This window comes from Hypanus sabinus, chromosome 20, assembly GCF_030144855.1.
Source record: "Hypanus sabinus isolate sHypSab1 chromosome 20, sHypSab1.hap1, whole genome shotgun sequence".
Taxonomy (NCBI): Eukaryota; Metazoa; Chordata; class Chondrichthyes; order Myliobatiformes; family Dasyatidae; genus Hypanus; species Hypanus sabinus.
In genome coordinates, this window is record NC_082725.1 from 37,626,921 (window position 1) to 37,654,714 (window position 27,794).

Consider the following 27,794-nt stretch of genomic DNA (forward strand, 5'->3'; position numbering starts at 1 on the left):
ATGATTACTCACCCAGACTTGGAAAGAGTTTGGAGCATAAACTAATGAAATGATTATCATTAGATAAACCTTGTGTATCCCTGATGTTCCATCCTCCACATTTATTGATGATGTTTTCAGCTGGCTCAGCTCTATTCACTGGACTTCGTTCCCTAATTCCCTGAACCTCTCGATTTCCCTCCTTCCTCTTCTTGGATCTGGTATCATTTTATGAGTTGGTATTACATTTTGCTTGAAACAGTGGGTGCTTACTATATTATAGATGTTATATATAATGGATGTATTTATATAAATGCAGGTTTTTGATATTATAAATCAATCCAGCTGGTCATTTACAAAATATGTTCAGAACTGAAGAGGATGATTATTTTCCCAGGGAAAAGTACTTCTCTCAGCTGAGAGCTTGTGAAATCATGCTGCTTTATTAACTTTTTAATGACAGAAATGGACTGTGTCTGGCTGGATCAAAAGAAGTGAATTATAGTAGTACAGAATGGTTATTGCATGAGAGCTTTTGGTCGACAGAACGAGTCAGTAGATTTGCCCCTTACTCTATTCACCTGTCCCAATCCCTTCTCTGTAGTCTTGCATGTTTCTCAACGTCATGGGTTGAAATTCGTTTTGAAGGCCACAATGATACACATCTCCAACACATCTGTAGGCAGTGTACTATGGATTGCAGTGGTACGCTGTGTTCTTCATATCACTCTTATTTCTCTTCTCCTCTGTTACATGTCTGTGATAACTAGTCTCTCAACACTATATATTTCTATTAGATTTCTCTTCAGCCTTCTCTTCAAAGGAAATGGCCTCAGCCACTCTATGCATAAGTAATTTAAACACACAAATCCCAGATTCCTCTGCTTCTGCATCCTTTTTGGAACAATATCCATAATTTTATGTTCCCTCATTCTGTATCAGCATGAATATCTGCTGTGCCTCTGTGCATTCTGCTGTAGCCTATCACTTTCCTCTGTAGTTCATAAATTGGCGATGTTTTGCATCAAGTGCAAATTTAGAAATTGTGCCTTGCAGCCCCAATAAGACCATAAGATATAGAAGCAGAAGTAGGCCTTTGGCTCATCATCTGCTCTGCTGTTCAGTCATGACCTGATCCAATTCTACTAGTCATCCCCACTCCCCTGCCTTCTCCCCATACCCTTTGATGCCCTGGCTAATCAATAACCTATCTTTCTCTGCCTTAAATACACCCAATGACTTGGCCTCCACAGCTGCTCGTGGCAGCAAATTCCACAGATTCACCATCCTCTGAATTAAATAATGTCTCAGCGTCTCTGTTCTAAATGGATGTCCTTCAATCCTGAAGCCCTCTTGTCCTAGACAATCTGATCTGTTCAGAATGTAAGTTCTTAATGGATCAAAGAAGTCGACGATCTTAAAACTGATTCTTGAGGATGTTATTTTCACCTTCTTCCAGTCTTCAGGTCTTAGCCTGAAACATTGACTGTTATTCCTCTCCATAGGTGCTGCATGACCTGCAGCATTTTGTATGCGTTGCTCTGGATTTCCAGTATCTACAGAATTTCTTGTGTTTTGCCTTTTTCTATGACCGTTGAGCCAACTTCATATCCATGTGAGGTGTCCCTTTTATACTAAGTGTTTCAACTTTCTTGATAAGCATTTTATTAACTCATTCACAAAAATCTTCTGAAAAAAATATACGTATGCTGTGTAATCCTCTTCAACTCTTTCTTTCATCTGATCAAATTTTCCCAGTACTGTCTAAGGAGTTAATGTTTTCCCTGTGACCATGTGATTTTTTTTTCACTTCTGGGTGCTCCATTTTCTTCCCTCCTTCTCTATCTCTAAATATTTCTAAATAAAAAGTATTTCCAGTTTGGTTATACCCAGTTTACTCTTAACATCCATACTGGCTTGTCTTAATTAATCCATTTACTTCTTGGTTACTATTAATCTTGTTCCAGAACAATGTTTCTGAAAACTTTCCTACCACATATGATTTAACTGAGCAGCATTTAGTTATGAGGATTATCCTTCCTTCCTTTCAATAAGTGTGTAACTTATTAATGTAAGTGCTTTTTACTTCAGTGATTGGTAAGTTGATGGAAGAATCCTGAGATGCAGGATTTATGAACATTTGGAGATATATAATATGATTAGGAATAGTCAGCATGGTTTTGTCAAAGGCAGGTCTTGCCTTATGATCGAATTTTTGAGGATGTGACTAAACACATTGATGAAGGTAGAGCAGTAGATGTAGTGTAAATAGATTTCAGCAAGGCATTTGATAAGGTACCCCATGCAAGGCTGATTGAGAAAGTAAGGAAGTGTGGGATCTAAGGGGACCTTGCTTTGTGGATCCAGAACTGGCTTGCCCACAGAAGCCAAAGAGTGGTTGTAGACGGGTCATATTCTTCATGGAGGTTGGTGACCAGTGTTGTGCCTCAAGGATCTGCTCTGGGATCCTTACTCTTCATGATTTTTATAAATGACCTGGATGAGTGGAGGGATGGGTTAGTGAGTTTGCTGATGACACAAAAGTGGATAGTGTAGAGGGCTGTCAGGGTTTACAGTGGGGGATGTAAAACTGGGCTGACAAGTGGCAGATGGAGTTCAACCCAGATAAGTGTGAGGTGCTTCATTTTGGTAGGTCAAATATGATGGCAGAATATAGTATTAATGGTAAGACTCTGCAGTGTGGAGGATCAGAGGGATCTTGGGGTCCAAGTCTATAAGACACTCAAAGCTAATGCACAGGTTGACTCTGTGGTTAAGAAGGCATATGGTACATTGGCCTTCATCAGCCATGGGATTGAGTTTAGGAGCCAAGAGGTAATGTTACAGCTAAATATGACCCTAGACAAACCACTTGGAGTACTGTGCTCAGTTCTGATCACCTCACTACAGGAAGGATGTGAAAACTATAGAAAAGGTTCAGAGGATATTGCCCGGATGGGGGAGCATTCCTTATGAGAACAGGTTGAGTGAACTTGGCCTTTTCTCCTTGGAGCAGTGGCGGATGAGAGATGACTTGATAGAGGTGTATAGGATGATGGGTGATCAGTCAGAGGCTTTTTCCCAGGGCTGAAATGGCTAGTATGAAAGGGCACAGTTTTAAGGTGCTTGGAAGTAGGTGCAGAGGAGATGTCGGGTAAGTTTTTTACGGAGAGAGTGGTGAGTGTGTGGAATGGGCTGCCGGCATTCGTGGTGGAGACGGATACGATAGAGTCTTTTAAGAGACTCCTGGGTAGGTACATGGAGCTTAGAAAAATAGAGGGCTGTGGTAACCCTAGGTAATTTCTAAAGCAAGTACATGTTTGGCACAGCATTGTGGGCCGAAAGGCCTGTATTGTGCTGTAGGTTTTCTATGTTTCTAATACTTACCACTTTTTCAGTGCTTCAGCATCGTCCCTCTGTCTGAAGAACGTTTGAAAATTATGGTCATTGTCTTCACAATTTCTTCTAGTACATCCTGCAGATTCAAACTTGCCTACTTTGTCCATCCAATTTTTTCATTCCTCCATGCAATTAGTGTTTAATTTCATTGTTATTTTAGAATAGTGTTTGCCAACTTGTCGATCGCGATTGACTGATCTTTCAGACTTTCTCAATAGATCCCGAGAAGAAAAATAAATACACAAGTACTGTTGAGAGATTGTTTCCAGGTTGCGGGGTTTTAGTTCTGTTGTTTCTGCACATGCGTTTAGCTCCCCTGCCACGCACTACAGTGTACTTCAGTGGTCCCCAACCACCGGGCCGCAAGGAAACAATAGGAGTCAGCTGCACTTTTCCTCACTCCCTGTCATGCCCACTGTTGAACTTGAATACACGTAAAGTCATTACCCATGCGAGGTCATCACCCGCGTGCCAGGGATCACTGGTTGGCCTCAGGTAACCGGTGGGAAGTGCTGTTGCTACCGGCTTGGAGTGCGGACAGATGGGTGCCGCCTCTAAACCTGTTTGGCACACCAAATGTTCGTGGGGAACCCAGTGCTAAAATATTCGCAAACGTCCTAATTCGGGCTCAGGGTTCTGTAAGTAGTAGAGCAGCTACCTCGCTGCAGTCTAATGAAAGTCATCCCTCGAGCCATACTTTTGTCAGCTGATAGATCCTACAAGGGGGGGGGGGGGGCGGACGCGCGCCCTGTCGCTCTCCTCGCTCAATCGGTCACTCTCTCCGGACTGTGACCGCTGCAGCCCCAGTGTGGGAATAGTTGTCCCTGGCCAAGGCGTCTGGCGGTGGGCAGTCAGGAGATTGTCTAATGAGGCAATGAAGCATTCAAAACTGCTTTGGTACTCGAGTCCAAGCACCCTGCACTTAAAGACAAACCCGTTGAGTTTGTTTCCAGCGGAAAAAACGTGAACAAGCAGGACAGCAGCTAACCACGAAAACTAAATTACGGAATAGACTGGACTTAAGGAACCTACTTCGAGTATCGCCGTATTCTAGTGGTGTTTAACACCCCCCCCCCCCCCCGCCACCGGCGCGGTCAGCCGGTCCGCAACAATATTGTTAGTATTAAACCGGTCCGTGGTGCAAAAAAGCGGGTGGTGACCCCTGGTGTTCATACATTATTTCTACTTCCGGGTTGTGGGGTTTTACTTCCGGTCTTTTCTGCCCCGGTGTGCATGCGTGTAACTAATCGATTTGGGGTCGATCTTGCCTTTCACTAAGGCCGAGGTAGGGGACCGTGGGCTTAAAAAGGTTGGTGACCACTGCTTTAGAAGTACTCTCTTTCCTGGTGAAAACTGACGCAAAGTACTGAGTATTGTAATGCTGCCATCAGCATTTAAGTGCAAGTATCCATTTTTGTCATAAATGAGTCCCACACTTCATATATTATCTTTTTATTATTTTTCTCATTTATTACCCCAGAAGTACAGCACATTTGGGAAAACCAGTCAATGCAGACTCCTTCCTTCCTTTTCCTGTTTACTTTTCTTTTCCTTCAGATGCTTGCTTGGTCTCCTGTTAAATGCAAAACAAAAACAGAAATTCCTTGGAATAGCTGAGGAGAGAAACAGTTAATATTTCAGATTTGAGATGCTTTATCAAAAGGGTCCTGTCAAATGCACTGGTATATGCACCTCAACCACTCCGTTGTAGTGAGTACTTTTTTTTTAGCCTGAGGTGTGAGGACATAATGTGGATAGCATCTAGCTGTGTGGTATCAACTTTGTCAAAATCATTTTTAGTTTGAATGTCTCCTATTCCATTAGCCTTTTTGTTGACAATGGAAAAAGGACCCATACTTCTCATCTTTTACTAATATGTAAACAGTTCTGCTTTTCTTATATCTTTCTTGAAAATCTTAGCATTCTCTCCATTAACTCTTCATAATATGAATACAGTGGTGCGAGTGTGGTTGAATCAAGGCTTTTGATTCCACCCCTCTTGATTCCACCCCTCTAGAAATAAACCCCAGTGCTGGATTGTTTTCTTTACATGGTCTTCCTAACCTGTGGTGCAACTTTTAATGAATGGTGTATTTGTACTCTTTAAGATCTCTTTGTTCCACTACTCCACCTAGCCTCACACCTTCTAAGTAATGAGTATTCTTATCTTCCTATAAAATGTATGACTCGTATTTATCTGCATTGAATCTCTTATACCAATTGTTTGCTCATTCTTCAGCTTTGTTACTGTCATAGATTCATTGTCACACAGTTACCTCAGTCCACCCCGTCCATAGTGACCATCAAGTACTAAGCCTAATTTATACCATCTGTAACCACCTTGTCCCTGGTGATTCAAGTGCTCATCTGTGCTTAAATGCCATGAGTATATGCCCCTACAACCCTCTCTTGGAGTGCTTTCCAAATTTCAACCATCCTTTAGATGAAAGATATCTTTCTTGTATCCCCTCAAATTTATGAAGCCTATATTCTGATTATAAATACCAGTACTTTTGGGAAAGGCTTGGTATTGGGTGCTCTATCTTAACCCCCTCATAGCTTTGTACACCTCAAGTAAGTCATTGTTCGCACTGGCCCCCAGCCTCTCCATACACCCAGCCTATCCAGTCCCTGCTTATTACTGAGCCACTCCATCCCAGGCAACATCTGATTGAACTTCCCCTGCTTCCTCTCCAGACACTCCTATCTACACTGTAGAGATGAAAATTTCACACTATATTCCTGATGTAATGTCACCAGTGTTTCATAAGTCTGTGCTATAATTTCCCTACTCTTCTAGTCTATCACCGTCGAAGGAAGGCTTGCACCTTGTAAGTCTTTCCCACCCAATCTACCTATGCTGCCACTTTGGACTTAAACAGCAAGCTCCCTTTTGAAAATCATCCTCTTCAACATTAGTTTGATTCAAATTTTACTGATTAATTGTGTTAGGGTCTGGGAATTCCAGGATTTATCAATATTGGAATTGACCCTTCATGTCCTGAAGAAGGGTCTCAGCCTGAAACGTTGACTGTTTATTCATTCCCATAGATGCTGGCTGGCCTGCCGAGTTCCTTCAGCATTTTGTGTTTGCTGCTTTGGATTTCCAGCACCTGCAGACTTCCTTGAGTTTGTTATATTACCAAGTTAGCTTGCAATATAACATGAAGGCATGCACTGCAGGTAGTGGAGTCCTCTTATGCCAGCATGTCTGTCTTAGTGATAGAGGTCCTGGGTAGACAAGGCAGCAAACTGCAGCACATTTTGTGGATAATACCTACTGAACATGATCTGATGTTCACCTGATGATGGTGAAGAGAATGAATGTTCAGGATTTGGACAGGGTGCTAATCAGCTGTGTTTGTTTGCCCTCTACTTTATTGACATTCATGGGTTTGGTTGTAGATGCACGCTTTCAGGCTTTGGAGTGTACCATCTTAAACTCAATGGATCTCATAGATGGTGGATGGAAAGTATCAGGAGGAATCAAACATTACAGGGTACTTGGCATCAGACCTGCTTTTACAGAGATGAGGAGGAATTTCTTTAGTCAGAGGGTGGTGAATGTCTGTAATTCATTTCCACAGATCACTGTGAAGGTCAGGTCATTGGTTTTATTTAAAGTAGCGGCTGACAGGTTCTTGGTAAGAGCATCAAAGATTTCAAGTCGTCCATGATTGAACTGCAGAGAAGACGATAAACCTGAATGGTCTAATTCTGCTTTTATGTCTTATAGTCACAATATTTATGTGCCAGGGCCAGGTGAACTTCTATAATGAGCTTTTGATCTTAATATTTCTGTTGGCATCTTTTACTGTAATTAAATGTAGACTACACTATAGTTAGCTGGGTTGCTGTTTTCTCCTGAAGCTTCTGCTAATCATCTGCTATCTAGAATCATTTTATCTGCTAATTCAGAAATTGTGTTAATTAAATGCTAAACAGCAGTAAACCCATCATTAATTTATGTGGAGCATTTCTGCCTACCATCTACCCTTTGCTTCCATTATCTGCTTTCTTTTAAATATTTGTAAATAGCTTGTAAATATTTCTGACTTCATTATATGTAGGCTTCCATTAGTCTTGATAGACCATGGATTTGCGCAAGCCTGGGCAGGGTATTTTTTTAGTGGAAGACCAGCAGTTGCCCAAGCTGCAAGTCTCCCCTCTTCACACCACCGATGTTGTCCAAGGGAAGGGCATTAGAACCCATACAGCTTGGTACCGGTGTTGTCGCAGAGCAATGTGTGGTTAAGTGCCTTGCTCAAGGACACACACACAGAGCCTTAGTCAAGGCTCGAACTAGCAACCTTCAGATCACTAGACGAACGCCTTAACCACTTGGCCACGTGCCAACACACTTCATTATATAGTACTTTACTGAAGATTTTAAAAATGTAGGTAAATTGTATTGTTTATTACAATTTCAATTTCCTCCATTGCCTCATCAAGTATCAACTAAGATTGAGTAATATTTTCCTTTTTGAAATCCATACTGATTATTCATTGTACTTTTTTTTGTTCTGGACACTTCTCTCTTTATGTTGGACTTTTATTCATTGTCTACCACTGATGTTAAGCTGATGAGTTTGTAACTTCTTGGCCACACTTTATCATCTTTCTTAAAACAGTTATTTGCCTGTGCTGTGGCATTACAACTTTTTTTCCTGTAAGCTCCTGTATCTGTTTAAATGCTTTTAAAATGTGTGGATGAAATCCATCAGGATTTGTGCAATTTTTGATCGGACATGTCCATCATATTTAATCTACTATAAAGTTTATATGTAATCATAAGTAGGGCTAAGTGGGAATTAAATTTATAAAGTAAAACCACATAGATGGTTATCTCTAGATTATTATCTGAGCCACAAGCAAATAATCTCAGGGTTTTCAGATGAATAGCATGATTTAAAGATTGGTGTAGTAAATTTACACGGATGAGGCACTGGCATCAGTTTGAAGAGAAATGGGAGAATTTATAATAGGGAAGAGTTGATGTCAGAGCAATTAAAGGAATACTTTGGTTTTGTTTTCACAAAAAAAGATAATTTAGATTAGATTAGCTTTATTTGTCAATATGTATATTGAAACATACTGTGAAATATGTTGTTTGCTTCAATGACTAACTCAGTCTGGGGTTGTGCTGGGGGGCAGCCCACAAGTGTTGCATGCTTCCGGTGCCAACAAAGCACGTCCACACTTACAAACCCAAACCAGTACGTCTTTGGGAAGTGAAAAGAAATCCGAGCATTCGGACAAACCTGTGTGGCCACGAGGAGAATGTACAAACTCCTTACAAGGAGTGGCAAATTAAACTCTGTTTGCTGACACTGTAATAGTACTATACCAACTGTTTGCAATTGTACTGCCCATTCCTCTCAGAAATGCTAGAGAACCAAGCACTTAATAAAAAGGAATTGAATTAGTATTGGGGAGACAAAATAGTGCCTGTGTGCTGCCTTTATGGCAGTTGTTTAGTTTATAATATTTTCACTTAGTAATTCATTTGTTAGCATTCTAGTTAAAGTTAGGATTGTTTAAAGTTGTCTGCGAGAGATCGCCGCATGCGATGACGTCTCATCCGGTTTCGCCGCGTCCTTTGGGAAAATACCGGTTTGGAAAAACGGAAATGTGGGGGTTGAGACATGTGCTAGTGCAGCAGCAGCAAAGTTTTTTCTCTACGCACCAGAAAGCAACCCTGTGAGTTATGAGATAATCGATATGTTGAATTAAAATGTTAACGCCGATCCCGTTAAAAGTAACGACAGTCGATAATGTTTATGTTTTCGTTAGTTAGAGAGTTGCGGATAGTTTGCGTTGAAGTGTATTTAAAGCAGTCAATGGCGTAGGTAGATTCTGACTGTATGCTGCACTTTAATGTAATGTAGTTGTTGTAATTTTACTTTTGCAAGTATTTACGATGTAATTGTAATATCAAGAAGGAAACAAATGCTGTACAAATCTTGTATTGTTTTATCAACAGTTTTCACCATACGTCAATGTGGAAGAGTGAACAGTAAACGGTTAATCTTACTGTGATCCTGTCATTATTGACAAAGGTTTATCTCGGTGTTTAGTTCCGCATTATCTTACACACCGAGCGAGAACACTACAGCTTGTATAATTAATAAAACTAAAAGTTGATTAACTGTCCTCCAGAGTATCAAAAGCAATAAATGTGGAATTAGTGGATGAAATGGTTCTCATACTCCAGATTTCTATAACTAACAGTTTGAAGAAGAGGCAAATATAATCTGTCCATACTTTTAGAAAGGAGGGAGAGAGAAACCAGCTATCTATAGACTGGATAGCCTTATGTCAGCATTAGGTAAATTGCTTTTAACAGTAAAGGATGTGATTAATAGGATGCCTAGGAAATATCAACAGGATTGGAGAAAATCATTGAGAAAAGGAAATGGTGTTTGACAAACATCAATGAGGATCTAAATGATGCAATTCATTGGAAAAATCAGTAGATGTGGTCTCTTTGAAATTACTGAAGTCCTTCAATAAAGTCCCACTTGGTGTGCCAAATTAAGAGTTTTAAGGTTAGAGATAGAATACTGCCATGGATTGAAAATCAGTTGACAGACAGGAAACTGAGAGTGGCAATAGTTAGTTGAATCCTGTAGGTGTCAGTCCTTGGGCCCCCAATTATTCATAGCATACTATATATGTCAATGATGAAGATGAGGGTTTAGAATAGTGTTTCTCAACTGAGGTTCCATAATAGATCACGATTTTAAAAAAACATTGTTTTTTGAATTTCACACAACGGTAGGGCTCGCAGCGGTGGGCAATGACCAAGCAGTCCTGTTAGCAGTCTCGTCAGAAGTCTCCAGCCCGGTATGGCAGTGTACAGTAGGACTGTGTTTATTTAGTTGAGTCCATTTGTTTTTGATGCAATATAGGGAAGGCCATTGATAATTGGTGAGCGCTGTATTGCACAGTGGAGAGGACGGTAGGTTGATGCAGAGCAGGAAAGGTTATGGCGAGAAGGCAGGTGTATTCGTTTGAATAGGATCCAGGAAAAACCATGATGGAATGGCAGAGCAGACTTGATGGGCTGAATGGCCTAATTCTGCTCCTATGTCTTATGGACTTTTGTGCATCTTCCAAGCTTTGAATGGACTTGCACAACTTGGGCTGTGATGTCAGCCTTTCCCTCCCAAATTACCTCCCACGACTTCCACTGATTTATGGGAGCAAACAAACTCCACTTGTGTCGTAGAAAATCACAAGGGAACTTGTACGTGCCATGATTCAGCTGCTGGCTTGCTACTTTGCTGTTGTAAACGTCACAAAAGGTGAATTATGTAGGTTAGAACTGAATTGCATTCTTACGTTTTAGCATTTTTTGCAGTTTCTCATTTAGTTATTATGCTGTTTTTTTTATATTTTATTAACTCCTGTGTTTTACAGACATGTCTGACAGTCCAGTGTCTGATGGTACAGTCACTGCACTAGTGCAATAATGGACATAACAAAGACAGTCTTTACAATGGAAGCTTCTTATCAATGGGTTTTACATGGACTGGGGAACCAAGTTGTCCTATGCCAATGTGCCTAGTCTGTGGCAAACAACTCACAATACAGCAAAGGCTCCAGCAAAATTGAAACAACATTTAACTGCAAATCACAGCCATAAAAGACCATAAGACCCAGGAGTAGAATTTGACATTTGGCCCATCGAGTCTGCTTTGCCATTCAACAATGGCCGATCCTTTTCTTATCCCCACTCCCAGGCTTTCTCCCCGTAACCCTTGATGCCGTGTTCAATCAAGGACTTATCTCACTCTCTGCCTTAAATACACGCAACGACCTGGCCTCCACAGCTACCTGTGGTACTAAATTCCACAAGTCCACCACCCTCTGGCCAAAGAAATTTCTCCTCTTGTCCCTAAACTAACGCTTCTACCATTCTAAGCCTTTCAGGATTTGAAATGTTTTAGTGAGATTCCCCCCCACCCCAACATCCTCCTAAATTTCAGTGCGTAGAGACCCATAGGTATCAAACACTTCTCATACGATGACCCTGTAGTGATGTACTACATACAGAGCTAGAGACCACATGCAGTCGGTAAGTCGTTTCGAGACTAGTTTATTCAAACTTCGCGGCACTGGCATTTAATCACTAGCGCCCGCCCTCTCCGGGTGGAAATGAAGTCAGAGGTGCATCTCCAAAGTCTCCCCCCGCGCGCTGGCTATTTGTGAGCCAGTTCGCCTTCGCAGAAAGTGGGTCGCCACATAACCCCACCCCCCACAGAACCGGTGAAACACCCCCCAGTGTCCACAGTCTGGATCAGCCTCTGTTTGGGAGGTCTGCCTCTGCGCCGCAGTGCCTGAATCTCGACCTACTGCATGAGCTGGTTTGAGTCGGTCCACCATGAAAACCTCCTCTTTCCCTCCCAATGTCCAGAACGTACGTGGACCCATTGTTGTTGATCACCTTGAACGGCCCCTCGTACGACTGCTATAGCGATGCCCGGTGTCCGCCCCTTCGTACAAACACAAACTTACAGTTCCGCAGATCTTTGGTTACATGGGTCGTAGTCCATCTGTGCTGTAAAGTCGGTACGGGGGCCAGGTTGCCAAGCCTTTTGCGTAATCTGTCCAGGACTGCTGCAGGTTCTTCCTCTTACCCCTTTGGGGCTGGTAAGAACTCTCCTGGGACAGCCAGGGGTGCGCCGTAAACCAACTCGGCCGATGAGGCGTACAGATCCTCTTTGGGCGCTGTGCAAATTCCAAGCAGGACCCAGGGAAGCTCGTCCACCCAGTTAGGCCCTTTCAGGTGGGCCATGAGAGCCAACTTCAAGTGACGGTGGAAGCATTCCACCAGTCCGTTCGACTGTGGGTGGTAGGCAGTAGTGTGGTGTAGCTGTGTTCCCAACAGGCTGGAGGTGAACTGGGCACCTCTGTCGGAGGTAATGTGGGCCAGTAACCCGAAACGTGCTACTCAGGTTGCAATCAGTGCTCGGGCGCAGGAATTGGCAGATGTGTCGGTGAGCGGGACCGCCTCTAGCCACCTCGTGAACCGGTCTACCATAGTTAGGAGGTACCGCGCTCCTCAGGACACTGGTAGGAGGCCCACGATGTCCACATGAATGTGGTGGAACCTCCAGTGGGTGGGTTCAAACTGCTGTGGCACGGCTTTAGTGTGCCACTGCACCTTGGCTGTTTGGCACTGCGCGCACGTTCTGGCCCATTCACTGATCTGCTTGCGAAGTCCGTGCCACGCGAACTTGCTGGAGACCAGCCGGACAGTTGTCCTGATAGATGGGTGCACCAAACCGTGTATGGAGTCGAAAACTCGCCACCTCCAGGCTGCCAGGACGATGGGGCGAGGTTGGCCAGTAGCCACGTCGCACAGGAGGGCCCTCTCACCTGGGCCTACGAGAAAGTTTTGCAGCTGCAAACGCAAGACTGCGGTCCTGTAGCTGGGCATCTCGTCGTCTGTCTGCTGCGCCTCCGCCAGTGCTGCATAGTCCACCCCCAGGAACAGGGCCTGGACAGCTGGTCTGGAGAGTGCGTCCGCCACAACGTTGTCCTTTCCCGAGACATGCTGGATGTCCGTCGTGTACTCAGATATGTGGGACAGATGTCGCTGCTGGTGAGCTGACCAGAGATCGGACACCTTCGTGAACGCAAAGGTCAACGGTTTGTGGTCTGTGAAAGTGGTGAACGGCCTGCCTTCTAGGAAGTACCTGAAATGCCGTATTGCCAGATACAGCGCCAACAGCTCCCGGTCAAAAGCACTGTACTTGAGTTCGGGTGGTCGTAGGTGCTTGCTGAAGAACGCCAGGGGTTGCCAGCACCCCTCGATGAGTTGCTCCAGCACCCCACTGACTGCTGTGTCAGATGCGTCCACTGTGAGGGTGGTCGGAACGTCCGTTCTGGGGTGCACCAGCATCGCGGCATCTGCCAAGGCTTCCTTGGCTTTAACGAAAGTGGCCGCGGCCTCCTCGTCCCAAGTAATGTCCTTGCCTTTACTCAACATCAGGGTGTACAAAGGGCGCATGATACGGGCTGCTGAGGGGAGGAAATGGTGGTAGAATTCACCATACCAATGAACTCCTGCAGGCCTTTGACTGTGTTGGGCCGGGCAAAGTAGCGGATCGCATCTACCTTGGCGGGCAGAGGTGTTGCCCCGTCTTTGGTAATCCTGTGGCCCAGGAAGTCGATGGTATCGAGACCGAACTGGCATTTAACTGGGTTGATCGTGAGGCCGAAATCACTCAGGTGGGAGTAGAGCTGGTGGAGGTGGGACAGATGCTCCTGGCGACTACTGCTGGCTTATAAGGATGTCGTCCAAATAGATGAAGGCAAAGTCCAGGTTGCATCCCACCACATCCATTAGTCGCTGGAACGTCTGTGTGGCACTCTTCAGGCCGAACGGCATTCGGAGGAACTCGAACAGGCCGAACGGGATAATAAGTGCTGTTTTGGGCATGTCTTCAGGGTGCGCCGGGATTTGATGGTATCCCCGGACGAGGTCTACTTTGGAAAATATTCTTGCCCTGTGCAGGTTTGCTGCAAAGTCCTGTATGTGCGGCACGGGGTAGCGGTCTGGTGTGGTAGCCTCATTCAGTCTGCGGTAGTTGCTGCATGGTCTCCAACCCCCAGCTGCATTGGGCAGCATGTGCAGGGGGGAGGCCCATGGGCTGTCGGACCTCCATACGATCCCCAATTCCTCCATCCTCTTGAACTCCTCCTTCATCAGGCAGAGCTTTTCCGGGGGGAGCCTTTGTGCGCAGGTGTGGAGGGCTGGTCCCTTGGTCAGGATGTGGTGCTGAACCCCGTGACTGGGCATGGCTGCGGTGAACTGCGGTGCCAGAATCGATGGAAAGTCTGCAAGGATTCTGGTGAATTCGTTGTCCGACAGCTTGATGGAGTCCAGGTGTAGGGCCGGCAACTTGCCTTCACCCAGGGAGAATGTCTGGAAAGTCTCGGGTTGTACCAGTCTTTTCCCTTGCAAGTTGACCAACAGGCTGTGAGCTCGCAAGAAGTCAGCCCCCAGGAGTGGTTGGGCCACGGCAGCCAGTGTGAAGTCCCGTGTGAACTGGCTGGTGCCGAACTGCAGCTGCACTGTATGGGTGCCATAGGTCCGTATCGTGCTGCCATTTGCGGCCCTCAGGGTGGGTCCTGGCTTCCTGTTGCGGGTGTTGTACCCCGTCGGGGGCAAGACGATGATTTCCACTCCAGTGTTGACCAAGAAACGGCGTCCCGACTGTTTGTCCCAGATGTATAAGAGGCTGTCCTGGTGGCCAGCCACCATAGTCATTAGTGGCAGCTGGCCCTGGCCCTTGCAGGGCAGGCGACAATGGTGGACTTTTGTGCCCCGCCGCTGGTGGTAGAAACACCGCTGTTCACTGGCCTCCTCACTCCTGCCTCTGTGTTGTGTGTGCCCCCCCTGCCGGGCCTGGTCTGGTCCGCTGTTGGGCGCATGGGCTGGTAATCTGACCAATGGATGCCACGCTCTCCCTCTTGGCTTTCCACAGCACGTCTGCCCGGTCCACCACCTTCCGGGGGTCGTCTAAATCTGCGTCGGCCAGCAGCAGGCGTATGTCCTCGGGCAGTTGCTCTAGGAATGCTTACTCAAACATGAAGCAGGGCTTGTGTCCGTCAGCCAGGGCCAGCATCTGGTTCATCAATGCTGACGGCAGTCTGTCTCCCAAACCGTCCAGGTGAAGCAGGCGGGCACCCCGCTCACGCCGTGAGAGGCCAAAGGTCCCAATGAGCAGCGCTTTGAATGCTTCATATTTGCCTTCTTCCGGGGGCGACTGTATGAAATTTGCAACCTGGGTGGCTGTCTCCTGGTCAAGGGCGCTCACCATGTGGTAGTAACACGTGGAAACAGAGGATATCTGCCGAATCTGGAACTGGGCTTCTGCTTGGCTGAACCACACGCGTGGTCGCAGCATCCAGACAGTCGGCAGTTTTAGCGAAACTGCGTGAACAGATGAAGAGTCGGTCATCTTTGGTCCAAATCCCGTTTGAACTGTCGGGGTCACCAATGTAGCAACGTACTACATTAGGAGCTAGAGATGGCACGCAGTCAATAGACAATAAACAATAGGTGCAGAAGTAGACCATTCGGCCCCTCGATTCTGCACCGCCATTCTGAGATCATGGCTGATCATTCACTATCAATACCCAGTCCCTGCCTTGTCCCCATAACCCTTGATTCCCCTATCCATCAGATATCTATCTAGCTCCCCCTTGAAAGCATCCAGAGAATTAGCCTCCACCGTCTTCCGAGGCAGTGCATTCCACACCTCCACAACTCTCTGGGAGAAGAAGCTCTTCCTCAACTCTGTTTTAAATAACTGACCTCTTATTCTCAATCCATGCCCTCTGGTACTGGACTCTCCCAACATCTGGAACATATTTCCTGCCTCAATCTTATCAAATCCTTTAATTATCTTAAACGTTTCAATCAGATCCCCTCTCAATCTCCTCAATTCCAGCGTGTACAAGCCCAATCTCCCCAATCTGTCTGCGTGAGACAGCCCTGCCATCCCAGGAATCAACCTAGTGAATCTACGCTGCACTTCCTCAATTGCCAGAATGTCCTTCCTTAAACCTGGAGACCAAAACTGTACACAATGTTCCAGGTGTGGTCTCACCAGGGCCCTGTACAAATGCAAAAGGACATCCTTGCTCTTGTACTCAATTCCTCTTGTAACAAAGGCCAACATTCCATTTGCCCTCTTCACTGCCTGTTGCACTTGCTCATTCACCTTCATTGACTGGTGAACTAGGACTCCTAGGTCTCTTTGTGTTTCTCCCTTACCTAACTCTACACCATTCAGACAGTACTCTGCCCTCTTGTTCCTGCTTCCAAAGTGGACAACTTCACATTTATTCACATTGAATGACATCTGCCAAGTATCTGCCCACTCACCCAGCCTATCCAAGTCTCCCTGTATTCTCCTAACATCCTCTTCGCATGTCACACTGCCACCCAGTTTATTATCGTCAGCAAACTTGCTGATATAGTTTTCAATGCCCTCATCTAAATCGTTGACCTAAATCGTAAAGAGCTGTGGTCCCAATACAGAGCCCTGTGGTACCCCACTAGTCACCTCCAGCCAGTCCGAGAAACACCCATTCACTGCTACCCTTTGCTTTCTATCTGCCAACCAGTTTTCTATCCATGTTGAAACCCTGCCCCCAATGCCATGAGTTCTGATTTTACTCACCAATCTCCTATGTGGCACCTTATCGAATGCCTTCTGAAAATCTAGGTACACAACATCCACTGGCTTACCCTCGTCTAACATCCTTGTTACACCCTCAAAAAACTCCAACAGATTAGTCAAGCATGATTTGCCCTTGGTAAATCGACTTACAGTCGGTAAGTCGTTTCAAGACTAGTTTATTCAAACTTAGCGGCGCTGGCGTTTAATCCCTAGCACACGCCCTCTCCGGGCGGAAATGACGTCAGAGGTGCATTACCAAAGTCTCCCCCCACGCACTGGCTATTTGTGAGCCGATTCACCTGCGCAGAAAGTGGGTCGCCACAACCCTTTCATTCCCAGAATCATCCTTGTGAACCTCCTCTGAACCCTCTCCAATGCCAACACATTCTTTTCTTGGGTGAGGTGCCCAAAATTGTTCACAATACTCAAGATGAGGCCCCACCAATGCCTTATAAAGCCTCAGAATCACATCATGTATTCTAGACCTCTTGAAATGAATGTTAACATTAGATTTGCTTTCCTCACCAACGACTCTACCTGCAAGTTAACCTATATGTTGTTCTGCCCAAGGACTCCCTAATCCTTTTGCATTTAAGATTTTTAGGATTTCTCCCCATTTACAAAATAGTCTGCAAATTTATCTTTTCTACCAAAGTGCATGACCATGCATCATCCAACATTGCATTTCATTTGCCACTTTCTTGCCTATACAACTTATCCATCTAAGTTCTTCTGTAGCATACTTGTTTACTGAACACTATCTGACCATCCACCAATCTTTCTATCATCTGTAAGCTTGGCAACAAAGCCATCTATTCCATCATCTAAATCATTGATATACAGTAGTAGTCGCCAACCCGTTGATCGCGATCGACTGGTCAATCTTTGAGACTTTCCCAGTAGATCCCGAAAAAAAGATAGGAAAAATAAATACACAAATACTGTTAAGAGATTGTTTCTGGGTTGCGGGGTTTTAGCTCCATTCTTTCTGCCCAGTGCACATGTGCAACTCCCCCACCATGCACTACACAGTGTACTTCAGTGGAAACGATATGAGTCAGCTGCACCTTTCCTCATTCCCTGTCACTCCCACTGTTGAACATGAACGCACACAAGCCCATTACCCACGCGAGGTCATCAGTCACCTAAACGCAGTGATACTCTAGCACCAGGCATCACTGGTCAGCCTCGGGTAGCAGTCCACCTTGCCTGGCTGGCGAGAAGTGCCGTTGGTACTGGCCTGGAGTGTGGACAGATGGGCGCTGCCTCTAAACCTGTTCAGCGCACCAAACGTTTGTGGGGAATCTGGTGCTGAAATATTCACAGATGACCTAATTCGGGCTCAGGGTTTTGTAAGTGGCAGAGCAGCTACCTCGCTGCAATCTACTGAAAGTCATCCCTCGAGACAAACTTTTGTCGGCCAATAGATCCTATGGGGGGGGGGGGCACACGCCCTGTCACACTCCTCGCTCAATCGCTCTTTCCAGACTGCGACTGCCGCAGCCCCAACACAGGGACCTCTGGCCCTTACCTTGTCCTCACCCCACCCGTGAGCAGCCGCACCTGGCCAAGGTGTCTGGCGGCGGGCGGGCAGGAAGCTGGAGTTCGGGCCTGGAGGTTGTCTAATGAGGCAATGAAGTCCTCAAAACTGTTTCGGCACCTTGAGTCCAAGCACCCTGCACTTAAAGACAAACCCACTGAGTTTTTTCAGCGGAAAAAACATGAGCAAGCGGGACAGAAGTGAAGTGCTGAGAGGCACGTAAACTAAGTTGAGGAATAGACTGGACATAAGGAACCTGCTTTGAGTATCACTGTATTCTGGTAATGTTTAACCCCCCCCCCCCCTGTTGGCTGGTCCTCAAGAATATTGTCAATATTAAACCGGTCCGTGGTGCAAAAATAGGGTGGTTACTCCTGGTGTACATACATTATTTCTACTTCCGGATTGCAGGATTTTACTTCTGGTCTTTTCTGCCCCGGTGCGCATGCGTGTAACTAATCGATTTGGGGTCGATTTTGCCTTTCACTGAGGCCGATGTAGGGGATCTCGGGCTTGAAAAGGTTGGTGACAGTAATATACCGCAAAAAGAGAAGCGGTCCCAACGCTGACTCCTGCGGAATACCACTAGTCACTGGCAACCAAGCAGAAAAGGATCCTTTTATTCCCACTTGCTGCCTCGTACCAATCAGCCAATGCTCTAACCATGCAAATAACTTCCCTATAATACCACAGGCTCTAAACTTGGTAAGCAGCCTCATGTGGCACATTGTCAAAGGCCTGAAAGCACAAATATACAACATCCACTGCATCCCCTTTATCTATCCTACTTGTAATTTCTTCAAAGAATTCCAACAGGTTTGTCAGGCAAGATTTTCCCTTTAGGAAACCATGTTGACTTTGCCCTATGTTTCCTGTGTCATCAAGTACTCCTAGTACTTATCTAGTACTTAACAATTGACTCTAACATCTTCCCTACCACTGAGGTCAGGCTAATTGGTCTATAATTTCCTTTCTGTTGCCTTCCTCCTTTCTTAAGGAGTGGAGTGACATTTGCAATTTTCCAGTCCTCTGGCACCATGCCGGAGTCCAATAATTTTTGAAAGATCATTGCTATTGCCTCCACAATCTCTACTGCTACCTCTTTCAGAACCCTAGGGAGCAGTTCATCTTCACAGGTGACTAATGTACCCTTAGATCTTTCAGCTTTTTGAACACCACCCTTGTAATAATAACTGCACTCACTTTCCTTCAAGATTTGACACGTAAATGTGCTGATTACTTTAAACAGCTGTTCAAATCTCAAAACAGAGTAAAACTTTTGTTAACGAAGTCGCAGTCAGTAAAAGGGTTCAGGAAGCAAGTTATTTAGTAGCAGAGTTTATTGCCCAGAAAAGGAAAAGTCACAGTTAATGAGAACTTAATAATGCCAGCATGTAAAATTATAGTGAGTAAAATGCTAGACAAGATACAGTGCGAGAAATTGAGAAGGTTTCACTCTCAAACAGTATAATAAGTCGATGTATTGATGACATGTCATATGATGCTGAAGAGGTTTTGTGTGATAAACTGAAAAAAAAGGTTCCTCTATTCAGGTTTATTTCACCAATAAATGTCATGTAGCATTTGTAAGATTTGTAAACGATGATGAAAACTTTTTCTGTTGCAAAGAATTGCCCAAACAAGCAAAGGCCAAGATATATTTAATGTTTTGTCTTCATATCTGGAAACAAAATGTCTGTCTTGGAAGAAATCTGTTGGCAACTTTGTTGCTTTAACTTATAGTTTTTAGTAACTTTACTATTCAATATTGTCAATAAATTTTCATGTTGTAAGTAGCTTTAATTAAAATCAATTTACACCCTTCATTTAAATTAAATCTACCCAGCCTACTTTGAGAAAAATTAAATCCCATTTTGACTTAAGCCAGTTATTTAACAGAAACTTATTATGTTTGCCTTATGAGTTTTAAAAAATTTATGGAAGGAAAAGAAAGATTAATTTCAAGAAAAATAAGCTAAGCTTAACTACCTGTTTTTTTCAAGAAAGGTTGACTAAAAATTCATTCTCAAAAGAGCAGTGACAATTATTTTTGGATTATTATACCCACAACTTACTGATCACGCTAATGTACCGTGAGCTGTAAATATAATAATTTTTACACAGGGGTTCCTTGAGATCTGAAAATTATTTCTAAGTCTCCTCCAGGGCAAAAAGCTCAAGAAAGACTGGTTTAGAATGTAGTGTCATTTCGAATGTTAATCACATAAAATGGGGTGGGATTACGAGTTGTGAGGTGGATGCAAGGTGACTTGTACAAACAAGTTCATGTCCAATTCAATATAAATTGAACAGATGTGAAGTTATCTGCTAAAGTTGGAAAACGGAAAGGCAGAATGTAATTTAGAATGGAAAATGTTGATGAACTGTGTTCTGTTCCGGAAAGCAAACACACTGATTGATGTAGCGTGTAGATAAGAAGGCAAATGTTATATTGGTATCATTGCAAGAGGTTTCGAGGAACAAGAATCATTTACTATACTTATAGATAGGGACTCTCAACCTTTTTTTAACCCCTGGAGCAAGGCTTGTCATATGAGGAGGGTTTGATGGCTCTGGGCCCCTACCCATTGGAGTTCAGAAGAATGAGGTGTGACCTCGTATCGAATGTTGAAAGGCTTCAAGAGAGTGGATGTGGAGAGGATGCTTTCAGTAGTGGGGAGTCAAAGACCAGAGGACACAGCTTCAGAATAGTGGGGTGAACTTTTAGAGTGGAGATGAGGAATTTCTTTAGCTATATAGTGGTAAACCTGTGGAATTTGTTGCCACAGGTGGGGCCAATCAGTGGGTATACTTAAGGCAGAGGGTCACTGGTACTTGATTGGTCAGGGCATGAAAGGGAGAGGCAGTGAATGGGATTGAGAGGTGAAATGGATCAGCCATGATGAAATAGAGTAGACCCAATGGGGCAAATGGCTTAATTCTTCTCCTACATCTTATGGTCGTATGAATCCAAATGAAATAGTGTTTCTCTGGGGCCAAGGTACAAAGCACATTAGCAACTGCACATTTATACATATCACAAATAGCACATATGGTAACAATTTCAGAAAGAACATATAGTCACAAAAAATAGCTGGCCCCTGAGTGGCATGACTATAGAACTGATGGTACATTGTCCTGGTCCAGCTTGTTGTTGGAACAAGCAAACAGCAGAGCACACACCAATGGCAGGGGCCTGCCCCAAATAGAGGTACGGATTCCAGCACGCCTTGCTCGGGCTCTTTCACATTGCCTCAACATTTCCTCTCCTAGTTGGCTGCAACAGGCAACCCCTCAGCCTAGGCCTATTCCTCACCACAAGAGAGGCAACGCAGCTCCCCCGCTGTTGGTCTCACAAGTGAGCTGGGCTTGCAGTATTCTATGTTACCGAATTCCGACAGGGTCTTGCAATCACAATAGAAACATTCAACACAATCACTTGCACTGCACATCGTCCAATGATAAAGTCCAGACAACAACAACAGCAACGGTATGCAATAAGTCAATCTCCATTGCTGTGGAGCAACTCGCTAATGGGTTTGCCCTGCAGAACTTGATATTCTTAGTCTTCAGCAGTGACGTGATTGTAAAATAAAGAGGTAGTAGATAAAATAAACACACCTTCGATTTGACCCAGATTGACCATTGCATCCGACCGCACCGGTATCTTACCAGAAGAGGTAAGAATTTACAAAGTTTTCTGAATTTACAAAACCCAAATGGAAGGAAATTGTCCTCATTCCCAAATATCAGCTGGACAAGGAATAAGAAGATATCTGGTGTCTGAATATTTTCAGGAAAAGATTTCTTTGATTAATTAGACTGAAGGATATTTAGAAACATGTCGGACCCAAGCCAGAAATTAGAAATAAAATTCAGATGATACACTGGAAGCTAAGAAAATTTTGAGACAAGTAGCTAGGTTTAAAGAAGGAGACAGATAACAGATTGAATTGGCAAACATTTTATTTTAATCTGTAATTCTCCAAAATTAAGTAAATTGTCAAGAAGTGGCACATTTATAGATCTAAATGTGTAAGACAGCAGAGTAATATTTATGATTTATAATTATTTAAAAATACACTTAATGCTGAATGTAACAGCCGAAGATTTTCTGTAAAGTGGAAACTATGTTGTGGGCATTTTTTTCTAACTCTGTGCCATTCTTTTGCTTTAGTTGTCATATTTATTGGTGAGTATTTGACACAGCACCATTAATGAAGTTATCAGTTATCTCTGATAGAAACTTAATTTTCACGTTGAAATGAATACTTATAAACATCAATGTTTCTGTCGAATTTTCCCCATAACAAAGGAGAGAATGAGTAGCATCTCTCAAAAAGACAAAATGCAAACATTTGTTACTGACTCAGGATGATTTTAATCTGTCAGTAGCCAATTTGAATTTAAAACAATTCTTACAAATTTTAATGTATGTTCACCTTGTCTATGTTGCACCTACAGGGGATCCAACACTTGGTTCATTTGGAAAAGCTCAACCTATATTATAACAACATAGCAGATTTGAAAGAGATATTCCTCCTTCGTAACCTGACTAATTTGAAAGAACTTGACTTGAGACTGAATCCTGTGACCAAAAATGAATCAGACTATCGGCATTTTGTTGTGCACCTGCTACCCAATCTTAGAAGATTAGGTAAGTACCCTGTTGATCAAAGGTTATAATAACACCATTTATTCCTTTGCCAGTTGAACTTCCTGGTGGTAGCTTTATTCATAACAGATAATCCTAGATTTCCATCTCATCTCAGCTATCGGACCACCAGGCTAACACCAAGTCATCAGTGATTCTTTTATCTGAGCTTTTAAATTTGAGGCCTTGCTTGTTTTCTCAGTAGATCCTGTTGCACAAATAGGAAAGAAAAGTAGCTTTGTAGATAATACTAATCAAGCAGCTGACATCTGAAGCAAATTATTCAATTGTTACCGCATTACTGCTTGCAAAATCTTGTTTCATACAGTATGATTACAGCATTTATTATGTTTACTTAACTTTCAAAAGTGTTTCGATTTGACAGTAAATTTCTTTGCAAAGTCTCTTGGTCATAAAAGGGGTTATTAGTGCAGGAAGTGCATTCCTTTCCAGTAGTTAACAATTCATGGATTTCTTTGTAGAAGTATTTTTTTAAAAAGCCATGTTTTGTTTTTAGTAAAAGTCTATTATTCTTGTTCACGGTGACTTTTGATAACTAGATATACAATCATCAAAAACCGAGGTGACAAAAATGAGTACAAAATTACTGCCAAAAAACAAGAGAAAATCTTCAGATGTTGGAAATCAGAGTGATACAAAATGCTGGAGAAACCCAGCAGGCCAGGCAGCATATCTGAAAAATGAATAAACAGTCAACGTTTAGGGCCGAGAACATTTTAGGGCATTTCATCAGTGCTGAATTACTGTGATTACAAAATAACAGTGATTGAAAGCATATATACACAGTACTTTTTAAATTACAAGGCCGAATTGCAATCTGTGATTCCTGAACAATGAACACCTGCGTGTCTAGTTTAAAAGGCCTGCTGTGGCCCTAATGAGTTTGTTGGGAGGGGGGTGGTTGGTGACTTATAGCCTTCAGGTAAAGTCTGTTCTGTTAAAGTTGCCACTGAATTCAATGGTTTGTGAAGATTTCTGATATTTAGAGACAATTGAAAACTATTAAAATTCAAGTAAATTAACAAACTTTTAAATTATTTGCAAATGGATTTTAAAACTAACAACAGTGGAAAAAATAATGTCATTCATTATATAAACCAGCTCAATTTGAAAGAAATAACTTGCCTTCCCTTTGGCCATCTGCTGGCATTTTCTCAGCGTTAGCCTGAGGTTCTGTTAAGAAGCTGTACTTCTTTTGATAGGACAAGAAGTCCAGCTGCAAATAGTTGTGACAAACTTGTCCCTATGTAGTTTCTGAGTAAGTCATCGTACAAATCTGGGAAATCAGGTTGGAGTACTGAATGCCAGTAATTCTGAGAATTTATTTCGAAACAAATACAGTGGATTCCAGTTAATTGGGAAACATCAGGACTAGTATATTATGGCCCAATTAAGTGGTTGCCACAATTAGGTGCAGTTTCACGGAAAGTATATTTAAAAAAAAAAGACAAACTACTGTTTAATGGAGTGACAAATTATGTAAATAAGTGAAATACAGAACACATTAGAAAACCTCCTATACTACTATACAATAAAACTGTGCATTAGTTCCTAATAATTATCAATGGAGGAGTTCATCTCATTGCACTGTTGTGTTCTCTTGATTGACTGTAAATGAACTAAGTCACTGCAGCACCTAATGCAGATAATGGATTGCCTACATATAATACTTTTGACCATTGCATCCACCAAAACTTCTTTTTCATTGTAACACTCAAGCTGATAGTCAATACCTTCAAATTCTTAGTATTTCCTAACTTGTTGAAGTAATGAAATCACTTCATTTTCACTCTGGCTGTTTCTGGCATCTGGCAGCCTGAATGCTTGCAACCACAGTGAGCAAAACAGTTCTGCAGTTTTGAATTGTATTACTGCTTGTTTTTTGCCAACTATCAGTAATAAAAATCATTGCTTTTTGAACACAAATGCCCATAACTGACGCTATTTAAAACTATTTACCCTAAGTATGGTGTAGTGTCTGATAGCCAGACAAGTGTATGCAACTGATGTTAGTTAGAAACTTTGACAGCAGTCTCCTATCCCAATCAGGTGGTCATGTGTCCCTAGTAAACAAAGAGAATCCCAGCTATTTTCTCAATTAGTTTTTGTTCTTTAAGAGTTGTCCCAAATAAGCAGCTGTTCTGATTAGCCGATGGCCCAATTAGCTGGAATCACTAAAGCCTGAGAAATGTCTTTAATATTAGGACATAATATGCATTCAGTTGCCATTTTATTAGGAACCTTTTGTTCCTAATAAAATGCTAATGAATGGCTGTTAATGGTTTTCTGCTGTTGTAGTCCATGTTTCAAGATTTGATGTGTTGTGCATTCACAGATGATCTTTTGCACACCACTGTTGCAATGCAGTTATTTGAGTTACTGTTGCCTTTCTCTCAGCTTGAACCAGTCTAGTCATTCTCCTCTGACCCCTCTCATTAACAAGGCATTTTCACGCACATAACTGCTGCTTATTGTGTATATTTTGTTTTTCGCACCGTTCTCTGTAAGCATTAGAGACTGTTGTGTGTGAAAATCCCAGAAGATCAGCAGTTTCTGAGATACTCAAACATCCCCATCTGGTACCAACAATCATTCCACAGTCAAAATCACTTCTATTACATTTGTCCCCCATTCTGATGTTTAGTCCAAACAGCAACTGAGCCTCTTGACAATGTCTGCATGCTTTTACACATTGAGTTGCTGCCACGTAATTGGCTGAATAGAGATTTGCATGAATGAGCAGGTGCACCTAATTAAATGTATGTTATAAAGATAGAGAAAGGTGAAGTTATGGAGGAATCTACCTGTGAGAAAAAAGAATTTAAATTACATATCTTGAGGAAAAGAGAATTGAGTCAAGGACAGAAATAAGTGAACTTGAGTCAGGTAGGCAGCAACATTTCGGAAGAGCCAATGTTTACTATCTGAAGATTGGAAGGTCAGCCAGAGGATATGGGACAGTCATGATTGATGGTCACTTAAGGGTTTATATATAAAAAAAGCAATGAATGGAGATGCAAGTGGGGGGGGGGAGGGGATTTACAGTAGAGGGGTGATATTGATATTGCAAAGTCAAAATATGCAGTGAAGGGATATGGATTTAGAGGTTCCACTCAAAAGCAAACCAAAACTCAAGACTGTACATTTCTAAATTAAATTTGTGCAACAGTATTCTTTACCTCTAAGTTATGAAACAGGGTAAAGATATTTAACTTTACAGTAACAGCAAATGTATTAATGGGTTCAGCTGCCTGTTTTTAACCCTTTTATGATAGAATGGCCTAAGATGAATCGGGTGAGCCTACTCTTGACATCCCTTTGACAATATGTAAATGAATGAGTATCCACTGCTGTGAGATTTTACAGTAGCGGAATGCAGAATAATCTGGATATTCCCTGCAGCCAAGGAGATTAAGACCATAAGATGTACAGTAGGAACAGAATGGGGATTTTGGCCCATTGAGTCTGTTCCTCCATTTCATTGTGGCCGATCCATTACCCTCTTAGCCCCAATAGAAACATAGAAAACATACAGCATAATACAGGCCCTTCGGCCCACAAAGCTGTGCTGAACATGTCCCTACCTTAGAACAACCCATAGCCCTCTATTTTTCTAAGTTCCATGTAGCCATCCAGGAGTCACTTAAAAGACCCTATTGTTTCTACCTCCTCCATCGCTACTGGCAGCCCATTCCACACATTCAACACTCAGCGTTTTAAAAAAAACTTAACCCGACATCTCCTGTGTACCTATTTCCAAGCACCTTAAAACTATGCCCTCTCGTGCTGGCCATTTCAGCCCTGGGGAAAAGCCTCTGACTATCCACACAATCAATGCCTCATTATCTTGTACACCTCTATCAGGTTACCTCTCATCCTTTGTCGCTCCAAGGGGAAAAGGCCGAGTTCACTCATAAGGCATGCTCCCCAATCCAGGCAACATCTTTGTAAATCTCCTCTGCACCTTTTCTGTGGTTTCCACGTCCTTCCTGTAGTGAGGCGACCAGAATTGAGCACAGTACTCCAAGTGGGGTCTGACCAGGGTCCTATATAGCTGCAACATTACCTTTCTGCTCTTAAACTCAATCCCACGATTGATGAAGGCTAATGCACCGTATGCCTTCTTAACCACAGAGTCAACCTGCTTAGCAGCTTTGAGTATCTTATGGACTCGGACCCCAAGATCTCTCTGATCCTCCACTCTGCCAGGAGTCTTACCATTAATGCTATATTCTGCCATCATATTTGACCGACCAAAATGAACCACCTCACACTTATCTGGGTTGAACTCCATCTGCCACTTCTCAGCCCAGTTTTGCATCCTATCAATGTCCCACTGTAATCTCTGACAGCCCTCCACACTATCCACAACACCCCTAACTTTTGTGTCATCAGCAAATTTACTAACCCATCCCTCCACTTCCTCATCCAGGTCATTTTTAAAAAATCACAAAGAGAAAGGGTCCCAGAACAGATCCCTGAGGTACACCAGTGGTCCCCGGCCTCCATGCAAAATATGACCAGTCCACAACCACTCTTTGCCTTCTGTGGGCAAGCCAGTTTGGACCCACAAAGCAAGGTCCCATGCCTCCTTACTTTCTCAATAAGCCTTGCTAAAATCCATATACACTACATCTACTGCTCTAACTTCATCAATGTGTTTAGTCACATCCTCAAAGAACTCAATCAGGCTCATAAAGCACGACCATTTTTTGCCTTCTGTATGCAAGCCAGTTCTGGATCCACAAAGCAATGGCCCTGAATCTCCTGCCTTCTCTCCGTATCCCTTCATGCCCGGACTAATTGAGAAACAATCAACCTCTGCTTTAAATATACCCAAAGACTTAGACTCCAAGATAGCTCAAGCAAACCTGCCGGCAGGATATTGGCCCTCCTCAGTTGTAACCTGTCCCTTTTGTATAGGTCATACCTTCCCTAGAAGAGATCCCAATGATCCCGAAATCTGCTCTGTCCTCTGCACCATATCCATAGCCACACA

The 27,794-nt window shown here is 43.3% G+C and overlaps 1 protein-coding gene across 1 annotated transcript in view; it reads left to right on the forward strand.

Moving 5' to 3' along the window:
* cep72 (centrosomal protein 72) overlaps positions 1-27,794 on the forward strand; it is a 217,609-nt gene that overhangs the window by 64,295 nt on the left and 125,520 nt on the right. The window contains exon 5 of the mRNA XM_059944915.1: positions 22,585-22,777. Within this exon, the coding sequence (XP_059800898.1) occupies positions 22,585-22,777 (193 nt within the window). The remainder of the gene's footprint in view (positions 1-22,584; positions 22,778-27,794) is intronic.